This window comes from Pristiophorus japonicus, chromosome 9 (assembly GCF_044704955.1).
Source record: "Pristiophorus japonicus isolate sPriJap1 chromosome 9, sPriJap1.hap1, whole genome shotgun sequence".
Classification (NCBI taxonomy): domain Eukaryota; kingdom Metazoa; phylum Chordata; class Chondrichthyes; family Pristiophoridae; genus Pristiophorus; species Pristiophorus japonicus.
In genome coordinates, this window is record NC_091985.1 from 122,080,831 (window position 1) to 122,097,909 (window position 17,079).

The 17,079-nt window shown below is 44.5% G+C and overlaps 1 protein-coding gene across 3 annotated transcripts in view; it reads left to right on the top strand.

Annotated features, from left to right (window-relative positions):
• Nucleotides 1-17,079, top strand: part of meis1a (Meis homeobox 1 a) — a 272,321-nt gene that overhangs the window by 223,814 nt on the left and 31,428 nt on the right. For all 3 annotated transcript variants that reach the window (XM_070889789.1, XM_070889791.1, XM_070889790.1), the window contains one exon: nucleotides 3,848-3,987. In XM_070889789.1, the coding sequence (XP_070745890.1) occupies nucleotides 3,848-3,987 (140 nt within the window). The remainder of the gene's footprint in view (nucleotides 1-3,847; nucleotides 3,988-17,079) is intronic.

Below are 17,079 nucleotides of genomic sequence, written 5' to 3' on the forward strand. Positions count from 1 at the left end.
ACATTGCGGAGGTAGACAATATCCCAATGGGCGCTTGCAAAATAAACTCTAACTATACCGAGATCAGTTGTTGATTTAGCAAATGTTGGCAAACTGAACGCTGGGTTTTTATCCAGATAAGTTTGTGGGACGAGTGTTTTTTTTCTTGTTTTTTATTAATACCGTGTATTAGTGTAACTTTTACCGTGGCTAATCTGAGAAGATTGAAAGCAAATTAACTCCCGAAATAAAAAGAAAAAAAAGCGTGTGTTGCTTCTTGCCAGACCTTGTGCATGTGCCTGTAGGACGGTCTGAGCGTCCGTTTCGAACACCAATATACTGCGCCGCCCTTTAAAGAGCATTGTCCTTTTCAGCTACAATGTAATTGCATTTTCTAGGATAAAAGAGTTAATAGAATGCCATAGAAAATAGTGACAGTTGTGCTTTGGTTTCAGAAGTTCACAGGAAACCTTTAGTTCCACTGGCTTCCTGCTAGGAGAGGAATTTCGAAGACTGTGTGTGTCATGGGAGGTGGGGGGTTGGGGTGGGGGGGGGCGGGGAGGACTCTATATATGTATGCATGGAAGGGGAATGTTGGCTTGTGGGTCTGCACAGATGAAAGGGTGTTCTTTGGCTGCATTGATTACAAAAAATGCATTCAGGAAGACACAATGGAGATAACCTCCACCATCCTCGGTCTAATTCTTTCCTGTGATATTATTTTGTTTTTTTTAATCCTAATTTGCCATGTAACAAAAGGAGCTAACGAAGAAGCAGGTTTTTAAAAAAAAATAATTGCCATATTCATACAGTGTGTCTTGTACACCTGTGCTTTTAATGACAGGAAAGAATTAGTCAACTTTATGCAACCCTATTTAGAATAACTATCACACTTTCATCTGCAAAGCTGTGTTTTTGAAGAAAATATTACAGATAAAATGTTCTGATAATTACTTTTAAATCTGGGGAATAATACAGTTTAGTGGCTGCCTTGAATAAGCTGCTGTGCTGTGTTTGAGAACGTATTCCTCAACTTCGAAGGACTACTGGTTTCCAAGTAGTTTGCACATCAATCCAATCACTTTTGAAATATATAAATCACTTGAACTGTTTTTTCGGTAGACTTTGTGTGTCAAAATAAAACAAAATAAAAGCTTTATTAGAATGTTATTAGCCAGCAAAGGTTTGCATTTGGAAATACTCTTTTGAATTCATTGTATTATAGAATTAATAGTTGTACAGTACTATGTTGGGGGCGGCTAGAGAGAAGGTCAGTTGGGACTAAATACCTGTTGTGTTTGTCTCTGGAGAGTCAAGGGAAGTTTTTCTTCAGTAAGGCTGGTGCTATATTTAGAGCAGCCCGTACCCTATTGCTGACTAAGGTGGAGCAACAGTGCTGTGTCAACAAGGGAACAAAAGTGAGGGTTGCTATGGGACTGTCAGTGTGTTTTTAAAAATCAACTACGCTACTGCAACAGTGGAGACGACAGTGGATTACTCGGAGGATGAATAGGTGCGGACTGTGGTTTCCATCACCTGCAGTACGGCTGTATACATAGAATCATAGAATGGCTACAACACGGAAGGAGGCCATTCGGCCCGTTGAGCCCATGCTGGCTCTATGCATACATACAAATTTTATTCATAGTCTCTGCTTTTTAAATAAAAATCCCTTCCCTTTCCCCACGCTTCACTATTATTACCTGACTGAAAGGTGGAAGGACCGGCCACAAGGGATTTACCTGTGCCCTTTACTTTAGCGATATTAGCACCACAAATTGGTTTATCCTTTGACTACTTTTCCCTGTGGGGGGAGTCTCCGATCAGCGTTTCCCCATGATTTCGCCTTTTGCTTATTTTTGATGAATGGCTCCCTCTTTAGATTCCACCGCACACACATTTACAAACTGTACCTTCATTCTGACCAAGCGAGTGGCCTGGTCATCCGCTGTTGCCAGGTAACCTGTGGCAGAGAGGTGTACAAGGATGTCTAAACTGGTTCAGCCTATTTTCCCTCTGCCCCTGTAGGCAAGTGGATTCCTTCCAGTTGCCGAGCCTCCCTGATGGCCCAGGTGTGATTAAGTGAGAACCCATACCCCACCAAATAGGGCTTTTTATATCCCAAACCATGTGCAGCACATTAGCAAAGCAGCACATAGCCACAGTAAACATGCACATATGAAAAGGCAGGGTAATACAGTATGAAAGATATTTTTCTATTAAGGCATTTTTTAAAAAATCTATGAGAAAATGTGTAAATAACTTTTGTGGGTTTAATTTCCTCTGCTCAACCATCGGTGGCCGTGCCTTCAGCTGCCTAGGCCCTAAGCTCTGGAATTCCCTCCCTAAACCTTTCCATCTCGCTCCCTCTCTTTCCTCCTTTAAGAGGCTCCTTCAAACCTACCTCTTTGACCAAACTTTTAGTCATCTGACGTAATTTCTTCTTATGTGGCCCGGTGTCAAATTTTTGCCTTATAACACTGCTGTGAAGCACCTTGGGACGTTTTACTACGTTAAAGGCGCTGTATAAATAGAAGTTGTTGTTGCTACTATTGGTGCATGGATTCATATATTTGCATGAATCTGCATTATTTTAAAACAGTTACAATAGTGCAGACAGATGCTTTTACAAACATATTAACTGGGGCAAAAATTAGTACACAGGTAAAATTTAATCCATTGGTTACCACAGCTAAATGATTTCTTCTCGTTTTAAAATGATTGCTTACCTGTGCTTCATTCCACGGTGATGCCGCTAATGTTAAGTGTGCTTCTTAACAAAGTCAAGCACTTTGCATTATGAAACGGCCTTCTGACAATGTGGAATTGTGTGTTTGCTCTCCTGCTGCCCAGCTGAAGAAAAGTAAGAGAGTGAAACGCAGACAAATATTGCAAGACAACTAGGATATTTGAAAGTTGAATTTCCTCCTCAGCAGAGTCAGTTTGAGCTCTCTGCATGGGCTCTGGTTCCTTTGACTAACTTTTGCCCCCTGGTACTCCTGTACGAGTTTGACATAAGGTTGAAAAGCAGGTTTTCCACAGATTACTGCATCAGTCTATACTTTAAATGCTCCTGCAAATGTGCTTACTTGTTTGCATTTTTAAAACCTTTTTATTCTGCCGCTTCACCCCAGAAGGATTTTATGTGGATTTTTTTTTTTGTGGACTAGGCTGTTAACTGTTGCTGAAAACTAGAGTTAGAAGGTCAGTGGTTGTATAGCAGTGACCTCTGTTTGACCCTAAATTTTACATAAAGAGTAGGGAGGAAAAGACAGAAGCTTTAAATGGAATGCTTCGCTCTCCCTCGGCAGTATGAGTTAGTGGTGATAAAAACTCCAGACATTCTCTCTTTTTTTTAATGGTATACCCACCATCACAGTTCATTTTCTTAACACGGGCCTTAAAATGGAGTTAGTAGTGTAGAAGGAATGGGGAGGGTTCACTGAAAACTGTAAGAGAGTGGGACAAAGGGGAGATTCTTCACTAATTAGGTGAGGCAACAGATGCTCATATGAGCGACGTTTCTTTATCAGCTGCAATTATTTTGTCTTGAAAGAGAAGAGAGAGCAGTGTTGGGTATTGTTTCCTAGAAAGTCTAATTATTCCCCTCTCTAAAAGATGAAATGGAAATGTCCAGCTGTGGCAAAAAACAGAAGGACATAAATCAAAATCCAAACCTCTGAGCTTGCACTCGCAACAGGTCAGCAGAGGTTACAGGGGTCTAGTGGGGATGTTGAAGCAAAATGCAGACTAGGTCATTCACAGAATCTGCACGTACCCACTCCATACAACGTTGTTGAAGATTATTATCACTTTAGGTTTTTTTTAAATGCATCGAAGTAACTTTTTATTTTGCTCCTTCACACAGGTTCATAAATGCCAGGAGAAGGATAGTCCAGCCCATGATTGACCAATCTAATCGAGCAGGCAAGTCCCCAATAGTAACTGTATTCAAGTCGCGCAGGCGAAAATCATCCTCAAGCCATTCACTGGGAGAGCCATTATCTGGTAAATAATTTGACAATGAATGCTGGGAGTGACTGACCACTAAATTAAAATAGGACTTTACTGTTGTAACAAAACTAATCAGTTTACCTTACGTGATATTTTTGAACTTTTAGACATATACATAATGTTTTTTTAATTAAATAATAACGTTCAGTTCCGATGCTCTGCTTTAAGGGCATAAAATGAATTAGACATTAATATTTATTTATTGATTGAATTTTAGAGTTTTTCTTCCCAGCTTTACTCTCTGCTACTATGATAACTTCCTGGTGCATGGCTTGGTGTGGATTTGCTGTAAACTTTTGTTACCTGTCAAAAAAGGCAAAGGGGTTGGGATTGCTTTGGGAACACAGCAACGTTCAAAGTTACTTTCTGAGGTAGCGCTTGATGTGCCTAAGTAACTAATAGGTGCTTGTTTTCTAAAGCTAGCTTTAACTAACTGGTTCAGACTTGGTGTCCAGGTGCGGTGGTACAACTGAGGTTTTCTTTCATTACTAAACACCTTTTCAATTTTTTTCCCCTTTCATTTTTTTTTAACGAACTATTGACTTGTTAATAAAGAACTTGGGATATTTCTTTCTTGAGCTAGGATTTATGTTTTGCTTTACTACAGTCAAGTGTTGATAATATTTTGACTTTAACCTTTCAGGGTGAGGAAAAGATTCAAAAGTAAAGGCCTAGAAATTCGTCTCGGGCGATGGCTCAAAGTGGGCAGTATCAGATCGTCTGCCGTTATACGCAGCGCCCGATAGTTAATTCCATTGATTGCAGTGGAACTGAATATCAGGCGCTGCGTATGACGGGCAGCCGATCCCATACTGCTATTTGGCCATCGCCCGAGACGAATGTCTAGGCCAAAGGCTTTTCACAGCTGTTCAAGTACTGAAAATGAAGACAATTTCAAAGATTTAAAGTTGGAGCCAAACAAAATCTTGGTACTAACATTACACCGTGGAATACTGGTGCAAGAATAATAATGCTTTCTCTGATATTCCTTTCTCTGCTGTTTTAGTGGAGGTGTGTAGCCATTTATTTGTGAAACAGTTAATGCCTGTACTATATCATAGCAGAGACAGGAATTTCAGACAAACATATTAGCATTTGTATAGTATCCTGTGGCATACTGGCCTGTAGCAACTTCTTTAAAGGTGACTGAAAATTCTATTGCTTTCCTTTCCCATTCCATTCCTAATTATTTTAAAATTGTTATCCAGAGGGGAATCATGTTAAATAAGTACAGTTAAAGGGCAACACTCTGAACTTTGCACTCTGATAGCATCCAGCTATAATTTTAGCCAACTGATATGCACATGGTGCTTGATGCATTGCTTTAAATTAGAGGATGAGAAAGTATTAGTTGAAAAAAAATGATGTTATTTACACGTCTCCTCCTGGCTCTTTGCTTCCCCTCTTTAACTCATGAAGTATTCACCACTGTTAAGGAATGGTTCCAAGGATTCTGAGCACTCACTGCTATTTCACGTACGTGGGCATGTGTGTGCCCAGTGGGTAAGTGTTTGCCCCTGTGAGAAGCATCACAGCTGAGCCTGATCCTGTTCTTGCTGTACATACACACCTGTGCATATTTCAATAGGAGTCATAGATACCCTTGAGGAACTGGAGCCGTGGCTGATTTTCCCATCCCTACTTCAAAGGTGCTGAGCACAAATGAGTTGCAAAGCCAACCAAACAAAAGAAAGAACAAACTTTAATTTATACAGCACCTTTCACAACCTCAGGACATCACAAAGCACTTTACAGCCAATGAAGTACTTTTTGAGCCATTGGCTTTACAGCCAATGAAGTACTGTTGTAATGATGGAAAAATCAACTAGCTAACCGTAACGTATTAAGGATCAAACCTGGGGCCCTCTGAACGGCTCAGTTACAAACAGTTCGTACCAGCTGAATCATCACAGGTTGAGCGAACAGATTTGCCAACAACAGTGTTGAAATATTTTGTCTTCATCTCACATATTCTTTGTAGCATTGCATTTGATACTGGTATTGGTAAAACCAATAAATGGTTATGTGTACCTAACCCTTTAAATCTTATATCCAAGTGGACCCTAGCCAAAAGTGAGGCACCCGTGAATCTCGCCTGGGTATCTTTTGCTCCTCTCACCATCTCAGCATTTTTTTGGGGGGGCTGGGGGACAGGGGAGGGAACATAGTAAAGGCTATTTCTAGTCCTCATCGTTTTAAGACATAGTACAAGTTGAACTTCCCTTATCTAGAACTCCCTTATCCGGAACCACCCCTCGTCCAGAACCATTCCCGGCCACCAGGTGGCACATGCGCAGAACTCCGACATGAACAAATCCTTTCTCACTGCTGACTCCCGCAATCGCTGGCCTGACCCCGCGATCCACCGCACCCCCCCCTCCCCCGAATTATCTCTCTGCCACAGTCCCAGCCCCAAGCCAGCCAGCCCCGTTATCCCCTTGCTCAGTACCTGTACCATCCCTTATCCCTTATCCAGAACAGGCCAGGTCCCAATAGTTCCAGATAAGGGAGGTTCAACCTGTAGTATACTCAGAATGAACTATATTTCCCCCCCTTTTATTTCACTCAATCAGCAGTATCACCCATGACCTTCAAATGACCCTCACTTTTAAAAACAAGATAGGAGTGTAGCCTACATGTGAGTTATTTTTTTTTGTTCCTGGGCAAATGTTTGGAGAGTTCTGCAAGAGGGATTTTACTAGCCAATTTTTTCTTCATTTCCTTCCTCTTTTCTTGACGACATTGGTTGGGGGGGATTTGGAGCAGTCAAAGTCCCATGTACACTGGGAAATGAGGCAGTTGACAATTGATTTAAAAAAAATCCATTGCTCTGTGGCCTCCCTGATGCAATTTCAAGATGGGCCTTAAAATGGGTGGCTAGCGTTTCTGCCCAAGAACATAAGAAATGGGAGTAGGAGTAGGCCATTTGGCCCTTCAAGCCTGCTCCGCCATTCAATAAGATCATGGCTGACCACCTTCCTCAATTCCACTTTCCCACCCGATCCCCATATCCCTTGATTCCCTTGGTTGCCAAAAATCTATTGATTTCAGCCTTGAATATACGCAATGACTGAGCATCCACAGCCCTCGGGAAGAGAATTCCAAAGATTCACAACCCTTTGAGTGAAGAAATTTCTCCTCATCTCAGTCCTAATGGCCGACCCCTTATCCTGAGACTGTGACCCCTAGTTCTAGACTAGGGGAAACAGCCTCTCAGCATCTACTCTGCCAAGCCCTCAAAGCATTTTGTGTGTTTCAATGAGATCACCTCTTATTCTTTTAAACTCTAGAGAACATATGCCCAATCTACTCAATCTCTCCTCATTGGACAACGCTCTCATCCCAGAAATCATCCTAGTGGACCTTCGTACCAGGTGTTGATTAGGCTCCACAAACATCTTCAAGCCCTCTGCTGGCCAAGCCATGCCATCCCCCCCCTCACCGCTACTCCTGTGAAGAGCCATGGGAATTTTTACTACAGTCAAGGCGCTAAATATAGGTGCAAGTTGTTGTTGTTGTAATGCACGTCCCAGCCACTGTCTGTCCGATGTGTGCTCCAGTTTGGACACAACTCCACCAATGGCTGCTTGCTGATGTATCATCCCACGGTGCTGGCTGCTCTTTGCTTATCTCACCAAAGTGTCCATTCTCCACATGCTGGGTTGGCAGGTCACTGAGCTGTGGGGAGCTTCAGATGCCACAGCATAGATCCTGTGCTCACCTGATGTCCATGCACATGCATTACCCAGCAGGAGTTAATGAATAGCAATCAAGAGCGGGAACCCTTGCTGATTTTTCCCTTCCCTGCCCCAGGGGCCCTGATACCATTTCTGGAGCTCCTCCTGCCACCCCAGCTGACATCATGCTTGCTCCGTAGTGATCAGTAATCCAATATGCGACCTCCTGTATTACTTAATTACTCACTGCTTTTATCATCGGGGTGGGGGAGCCAAAAGGGAATGATTTCACAACTTTCAAAGATTTCTGTGTACTTCCACAGTGATTCAAACAAGGCTGTCATGGCCTTTGATTCTTCCTGACGCGTACTCGTAGCATTACATTGTCAAGTATAAAGAAGCGAAACTGACAAGTTTCAGAGAATTTTTTTTAAAGTGCATTTAGGACGAGACTGCATCTTTTTTAAAGCTTTTTTTTTTCATTGCTGTTCTTGGGTTTCCTTGCAAATGCCATCCCTAACTGGACAGGCAGGCTGCTAACCTCCTCCCAGGCCTCTGGCCCCCTAATGAAACCAGATGCTATGATGTGCATGATTATTGCCCAGGGCAATTCGATCAGTTATTTCCTTTCCTTTCTTGTGGAGAGAGGCTTGACATCTTCTCAAATGTAGCACCACTGAAATCGGGAGCTCGGTGTGTAGAGGATAGCTGCTGTGAACCTGTGTCCTAAGTCTATGTTCAATTTTTTTCTTTATTGAATGAGCTATTTTTTAAAACAGATATTTTATAACATCAATATTTATAGTTGGATTCTTTTTCCCAGACTATTCATATCTTGGAAAGTGTAAATGATAAACCTGGGTTCATGCAGTTTTAAGAAAAAATTGGCAGCATACATATAAATCCAAGCTATTATTATGCTGGCCTACTTTAAGACCATCATTTCAGCCTGCTCTCATTTAAGATGGAATTTCTTGTCTTTCTTTACATGCCGAAGTAACCTATACAGATAGTGGCCTAACAGGTCTGGTCCATTTAGGGTGCAAAATCACCTCTCTGGAAGGTGGGGTAGATATTTGGCACAGGATCAATTTGTGTTGGGTTGCCCATCCTTTCTGGCCACTCCGTGTTGCAACTGGGGTCAGAGGACCTGAGGTGGCCATTTCTTCTGCCTGCTCGTCTCCATCATGACATTCATAACCTTTGGAGGTGGAACTGGCGGGATGACGGGTTACCCCAGAATTCCCACTTCTAGAAATTTTAGGCTAGGGTCTTTGTAGCTGAAAGTCAAGACTAATCCACAAACGTTAGCAAAAGAATGAATTTGGAATAGCTTTGCTTTTCTGCTTTAACTGAGGTGTTAATGGAATTTTTTTTATCAGCAACATCCTATTCACACAGTGAGTTATCATGGAATCATAGAACAGTACAGCACAGAAGGAGGCCATTCAGCCCATTGAGTCTGCATGGCTCTTTCAAAGAGCACTACAATTAGTCCCAATGCCCCGCTCTTTCATCATATCCCTGCAATTTTTTTCTCCTTCAGATATTTTTCCAATCTCCTTTTGAAGGCTACTATTGAATTTGTATCCACCACCTTCTCAGGCAGTGCATTCCAAATCCTAACCACTCGTTGCTTAAAAAATGTTTTTCCTCATGTTGTCGCTGGTTCGTTTCCCAATCACATTAACTCGAACCTTCAGCCACTGGAAACAGTTTCTCTTTATTTACTCTCTCTAAACCCTTCATAATTTTAAGCACCTCTATCAAATCTCCTCTTAGTCTTCTCTGCTCTAAAAAAATAAACAATAATTCAAAGAGCCAGCACAGGCATGATGGGCCGAATGGCTTCCTCTATACTGTATCATTCTGTGATTCTATGATAATTAATGCAGTTCATCGATGACATTTACATAGTTCCAATACATAGTACAGTAGACACTTTCTATAACACATTGTTTTTGGGTGTTGTGATGAAAAAGTTTACAACGAAGCATGTGTTACAAGTAATGCTTGCTGATTGGCCTAATCAGCTATGATTCTCATGCCTGATCTCCCATGAGAGAAGGATCTGATAGAAATGACTATAAAGAGACTATCTCTGATCACAGCAGAAAGGAAACACTTCCCTGCCCTATCCAGCTTCAGCTTTATTATCTGGCTGTTAAATTGTTTGGGCTGCAGACCAAGGGAGAGAAATTGGGGTCATTTGTGCCGCCCGTTAGCCGGGGCACAAACAACTTTTCGCCCGGTCGCAGCACCACTAACGACTCTCAGTAAATGCCGCAGGAGTTTAGCAGCGGCGGTAACCGGTAGCAGATTGCTCCGTACGCAGCAACCCACTTTCACCCCGGAGCAAAAATTCAGCATCGCCCACTGAAGCTGCGCTGGGCGATGCCAGTGACAGCTTCAAGGGGCGCGTACATGGTGGCCGGCCCCTTATGGGGCACTAGTTAAAGGGGAAGTGGCGTGAGCGTAAAAAAAACAATCGGCCGACTTACCTGTCACGTCCCATTGCCTCCTTGTACGTGGGGTCCGCGCCACAATCTGGCAGCCCAGCACTATGCTTGAGTGCTAGGATGATGGCATGGCACACCGCTCCCTGGTGGTCCAGGTCAGGCCCTGCAGGGTCTGCAGCTTGGCCCTCCCCTTTAATGAAGGGTAGGGTAGGACTTCAAAGGTAGTAATCCCCGGATTACAACCAGTGCCATGTGCTAATGAGTAAAAGAATAGCAGGATAGAGAGGATGAACGCATGGCTGGAGAGTTGGTGTAGGAGGGAGGGCTTTAAATTCCTGAGGCATTGGGATGCTTCTGGGGGTGATGGGACCTGTACAAACCAGACGGGTTGCACCTCAACAGCGCCGGGACCAATATCCTCATGGGGAGTTTTGCTAGTGCTGCTGGGGAGAGTTTAAACTAACTTGGCAGGGGGATGGGAACCTGAGAACAAATTCAATAGGCCAGGAAGTAAAGCTGAAATTAGACAGCAAGAATTTAGAAAGTGAATCTGTAAGACAGAGGAACCAAGAGTTAGTAAGTAGTAATCAAGGAGGTCTTCCTGTGCTAGATGGTATATGCTTCAATCCAAGGAGTATAGCGAATAAAGCGGATGAGCTAAGAGCACAGATAGACACTTGGGAGTATGGTATTATAGCCATTACAGAGACATGGCTGAAAGAGGGGTAGGTTTGGCAGCTCAATATTCCTGGTTATAGGATTTTTAGACAGGACAGAGCGGGGGGGTAAAAAGGGGGGCGGGGGCGGTCACGGTATTGATTAAAGAAACTATTACAGCTGTGAGGAGGGATGATATGTTGGAGGGATCATCAAATGAGGCCATATAGGTTGAATTGAAAACTAAAAAAGAGACGATCACACTGATGGGCATGTATTATAGACCCCCAAACAGTGGGAGGGAGAAAGAGGAGCAAATATGTAGGCAAATTTCTGTGAAGTCCAAAAACCATAGGGCAGTAATAGTAGGGGATTTTAACTATCCAAATATTGAATGAGACAAATATAGTGTGAAGGGTATAGAGGGTGCGGATTTCTTAAAATGCAAACAAGAGAACTTTTTTAGTCAGTATGTAACAAGCCCAACAAGGGGACGGTTTTGGATTTAGTTTTGGGGAATAAAGATGGGCAGGTGGAAGAGGTATTAGTGGGAGAGCACTTGGGTGCTAGTTATCATAATTCAGTCAGATTCAAGTTAGTTATGGATAAGGACAAGGATAGACCAGGAATAAAAGTCCCAAATTGGGGAAAAGCTAAGTTGAGGAGTGATTTGGCCACAGTGGACTGGAAACAGCTACTTATAGGTAAATCAGAGTTGGAACAGTGGGAGGCATTTAAGGCGTAGATCCAGAGGGTTCAGGCCAAACGTGTGCCCTTAAAGACAAAGGGTGGGGATAATAATTCTAGAGCCCCCTGCCTGTCTAGGGGAGGATAAAAGGAAAAAAAAGGGAAGCTTATGTCATATACCGACAGCTAAATACTGTAGAATCTTTGGAGGAATATAGAAAGTTCAGAGATAAAATTAAAAAGGATATCAGAAATGCTAAGAGAGAGCATGAAAAATTCTTGGCAAGTAAAATTAAGGAAGATGTTCTTTAAATATATTAAGAGCAAGAGGATAACTAAAGAAAGGGTAGGACCTATTAGAGACCATGAGGGTAATCTTTGTATGGAGGCGGAAGATGTATGTATGGTTCTTAATCAATACTTTGTGTCTGTATATGCAAAGGAAAGGGGCAATGCAGATACTGCTATCAAGGAGGAGTGTGAAATTCTAGATGAAATAAACACAGTGAGAGAGGAGGTATTAAGGGGTTTAGCAGCTTTGAAAGTAGTTAAGTCCCCAGGCCCGCATGAAATGCATCCCAGGCTGTTGAGCGAAGTAAAAGAGGAAATAGCAGAGGTCTTGACCATCATTTTCCAGTCATAAGAACATAACAAATAGGAGCAGGAATAGGCCACACGGCCGCTCGAGCCATATAATACGATCATGGCTGATCCGATCATGGACTCAGGTCCACTTCCCTGCCCGCTCCCCATAACCCCCTTATTCCCTTATTGGTTAAGAAACTGTCTATCTCTATCTTAAATTTATTCAATGACCCAGCTTCCACAGCTCTCTGAGGCAGCGAATTCCACAGAATTACAATCCTCTGAGAGAAGAAATTCCTCCTCATCTCAGTTTTAAATGGGCGGCTCCTTATTCCAAGATTATGTCCTCTATTTCTAGTCTCTCCTATCAGTGGAAACATCCTCTCTACATTCACCCTGTTAAGCCCCCTCATAATCTTATACGTTTCGATAAGATCACTTCAGTCTTCTGAATTCCAATGAGTAGAGGCCCAACCTACTCAACGTTTCCTCATAAGTCAACCCCCTTATCCCCGGAATCAACCTAGTGAACCTTCTCTGAACTGCCTCCAAAGCAAGTTAAGTATATACCCTGTACACTCAATGTACTGTTACATAAGATTACCGGTTGTATCTTCACACTGTATACACTATGCCTGCACCACCAGAGGGTGCAACTGGTGGAGACCGAGGGGTCACCGGTACACTACAGGTAACCAGGTATAAAAGGGAGCTCACCGTGCTGTACCATCATTCAGGAGCTGTAATAAATGGACTAAGGTCACAACAGTTCAAGTACAATACCTTACCTCGTGGAGTCATTACTAGAGTGCTTACAGACACAATAGCTGGCGACGAGATTACAAATTTCCACACGAAAATGGCTAACCTTGGCAACTTTCAACAATTCGCTGATGGGGAAGATTAGGAGGCCTTTGTGGAAAGGCTCGAACACTTTTTGATTGCGAACGACCTGGCGGGAGACACACCGACCTCGCTGGCTGATAAGTGCAGAGCTATTCTGCTCAGCAGTTGTGGGCCTACCATCTATGGCCTCGTCAGGGACTTGCTAGCCCCAGAGAAGACAACAACCAAAATGTATGCGGAGCTCATAACGATGATACAGGAACAGCTCGAACCTAAAGAAAGCATCCTCACAGCCAGACACCGGCTCTACACACACCGGCGGCCCGAAGACCAAGAAATCGTAAAATATGCTGCAGACCTCAGACGATTGGCTGCACCATGTAATTTTGGCGACCACCTCACCGAAGCGCTGTGGGACATCTTCGTTATCGGAATCGGCCATGAAGGCCTTCTCCACAGGCTGCTTTCTGCGGACACCACGGTCACCCTGTAGAAGGCAGTTAACGTCAGCCAGGTATTCATGGCCTCAGCCTACGATTCCAAGCGGATGATGACTCACCCCCAACACTCTAACCTGGCAAGTACTGTGAACCGACTGGTGCCTTTTAGAGGCAGGGCTACTGCAAGCAGTCTCTCTCAGAGAAGAGAGAACAGAACCCCGAGTCCCGCAACCCTGAGTCCGCCACATGGGGCCAACCGGCTAACCCCATGCTGGCGCTGTGAAGAGAATCACGGGGCCCATCAGTGCCGTTACAAAGACTATACTTGCAAAGGCTGTAACACGAAGGGCCACCTTCAGCAAATGTGCAAGAGAAATTTTACTCACCGAGTCGCTGAAGAGTTGGCCAATCATCCGGACTCCAGCGCTGATGGAAGAGGAAGAGAGAGTCCATGAGGCAGCTCAGCCCCACGAAGAGGTACGGAGTGTACCTGCTCCATTGAGAGTTCTCCATTGAAAATGGAAGTTGAAATCAACGGTGTTCCAGTTACGATGGAGGTGGACACCGGGGAGAGCCAGTCGCTGATGAATCAGGTGGCCTTTGAGAAACTCTGAGACAGTCCAATCGAATGACCTAAAATGATCTCGATCCAGGTGAAGCTGCTCACCTACACAAATGACACCATCCCAGTCGTTGGCAGCGTGGATGTCCAGGTGTCCGACGGCGGTGCGATGCACAAGCTACCTTTGTGGATTATTGCTGGTGATGGTCCAGTGCTGCTAGGAAGAAGATGAATGAAACAAATCCAAATCTGTTGGAGCTGGGAAAGCCTCCAGTAGCCCGGCGATTGACGTCCTATGCGGCCCCAAATTTGGATCCAGCACAACACCTCAAAATCCAACCATCCATCTCGACTGCGTTAAGACGACACAGACCGCTCAACCCAACGGAGAGATGATCCAGTCCAAATGACCCGACCTCACCTTCCGGGCTCCAGTGGCAGGACTCCGGAGGAAGAAAATTGGCGCAGAAGGTAACTTCCCTGTTTCCCTGGCAGAACCTGGGGAGAAAAGGATCACCGCAGCCTACCTCGTGGAGAGAAAGAAAATGGCGCCCGCACCACGAGGTGAAGCGCCTGAAGTAAAGATGGCGGCGGCCAGACCACGAGGGGGCAGCGTTGAGGGAGCAACATGTGATACCGAGCAGCAAACCGGATTGGGGTAAAGATTGCAAGGCCCTCTTAAAGAAGACCGACAACCCAGCACAATTAAAGGGACAGTTGCACTCTTTGTACAGCGATGCCGGTATTACACATATAAAAGATGTAATTGACAAACGCAAGTATGTAAAGGTAACTTTGTAAAGCGATGCCAGTAATACATATGGAAAAGATGTAATTGACAATGCAAGTATGTAAATGTAACTAACCGTGTTAAGTCGGGCGATTGCGGTTGGAACCAATGTATCATGATAGTAAATGAAGAAATGATGTGCGATGCCGGGTTCTATATGTACGCTGACAAAACCAAGGGCAACCTCCCGTTGGAAGCACCCAGGTCCAGCGGGCTACCTGATCATGTAGCCTACGCCTCCAGGACCAATGTGATGCCCCAGGGAGCGTGGCCACACACAGAGGCAGCATACCAACTGCAGGGCCAGCGATCAGCGGACGGCAAAGGCATCACGACTGGCACCCTGGCCCAGATCGGTTCTACCTCTCTGGCCACCAGGGCCAGTACCGGGAGCAAGAGGCGAGCACCCTCCAACCGTCCCATCGGGACCTGGGATGACCAGGCTCCCACTATCGCTGAAGGGCAGCAGGGAGACACCGCAGCCCTCAGAGGAGGACAGGGAGCCACACACTCCTGTGGCTCTGCCTACCACTAGGCAACGGCAAAGGCCCTGAGACTCAGCCAGGTGAGCGATCCGAGCCCACCCAGCTGGCAGGGGGCGCGGCGCTGCCATCAGACAACCTGGACACAGTCCGGTCACTCTGGAACTAGCGTCCTCACCCACCTGCACCTACACAACCCAGGGGCAAGACTGTGATACCACATATGTACCTTACCTGTAAAATGTACTTGTTCCACCACTGCAAAACTCAAACAGTGATGTAATTAATCCTATGTTCCTTTTTTTTTGGTTCTTTCCTTCTGTACATGTATGCAAATGCAGGTGTTGAGCCACACATACATGGTCTATGTATGGGGGGGGGGGCGGGGGAGAATGGATGTGTGTAGCCATGGACACACATGGATCACATCCAGAACCCACCCAACCCTCACTGCAACCTCCAATCGTCCACTGCTGACCATTTCCCAATGTTGTGGCAATAAGGATTTGGGGGTCTACAGGGAGAGAGCCAAGCCAAAGCATAGACAGGGTGCAATGGCTTTGGGCACTCAAGTCTAGGGCCAGAGTAAACAGTGCAAAGGCCAGTAGCACTAGACTTAGGGGGGAGTGATATTGTGTATGTATAACATAAATATATACCCTGTACACTCAATGTACAGTTACATAAGATTACTGGATGTATCTTCACACTGTATACACTATGCCTGTACCACCAGAGGGTGCAATTGGTGGAGACCTAGGGATACACTACAGGTAACCAGGTATAAAAGGGAGCTCACCATGCTGTACCCTCACTCAAGAGCTGCAATAAATGGATTAAGGTCACCACAGTTCAAGTACAATACCTTATCTTGTGGAGTCATTACTAGAGTGCTTACAGACACAATAAAAACTGCATGCAGTATTCCAGGTGTGGCCTCACCAATACCCTGTATAACTGTAGCAAGACTTCCCTGCTTTTATATACCATCCCCTTTGCAATAAAGGCCAAGATTCCATTCACCTTCCTATTCAATTGCTGTACCTGCATACTAACCTTTTGTGTTTCATGCAAAAGTACTCCCAGGTCCCGCTGTACTGCAGCTCATTTGCAATTTTTCTCCATTTAGATAATAACTTGCTCTTTGATTTTTTTTTGCCAAAGTGCATAACCTCACACTTCCCAACATTATACTCCATCTGCCAATTTTTTGCCCACTCACTGAGTCTGTCTATGTCCTTTCGCAGATTTTATGTGTCCTCCTCACTCATTGCTTTTCCTCCCATCTTTGCATCGTCAGCAAACTTGGCTACGTTACACTCGGTCCTATCATGGTGCATATAGGTACCAACGATATAGGAAAAAATGGGATGAGGTCCTACAAGATGAATTTAGGGAGCGAGGAGTTAAATTAAAAAGTAGGACCTCAAAGGTAGGAATCTCAGGATTGCTACTAATGCCACGTGCTAGTCAGAGTAGGAATCGCAGGATAGCTCAGATGAATACGTGGCTTGAGGAGTGGTGCAGAAGGGAGGGATTCAAATTCCTGGGACATTGGAACCGGTTCTGGGGGAGGTGGGACCAGTACAAACCAGACAGTCTGCACCTGGGCAGGACCGGAACCAATGTCGTAGGGGGAGTGTTTGCTAGTGCTGTTGGGGAGGAGTTAAACTAATATGGCAGGGGGATGGGAACCTATGCAGGGAGACAGAGGGAAGTAGAATGGGGGCAGAAGCAAAAGATAGAAAGAAGAAAAGTAAAAGTGGAGGGCAGAGAAACCCAAGGCAAAAATCAAAAAGGACCACATTACAGCAAAATTCCAAAAGGTAAAGTGTGTTTAAAAAAAACAAGCCTGAAGGCTGTGTGCCTCAATGTGAGGAGTATTCGTAATAAGGTGGACA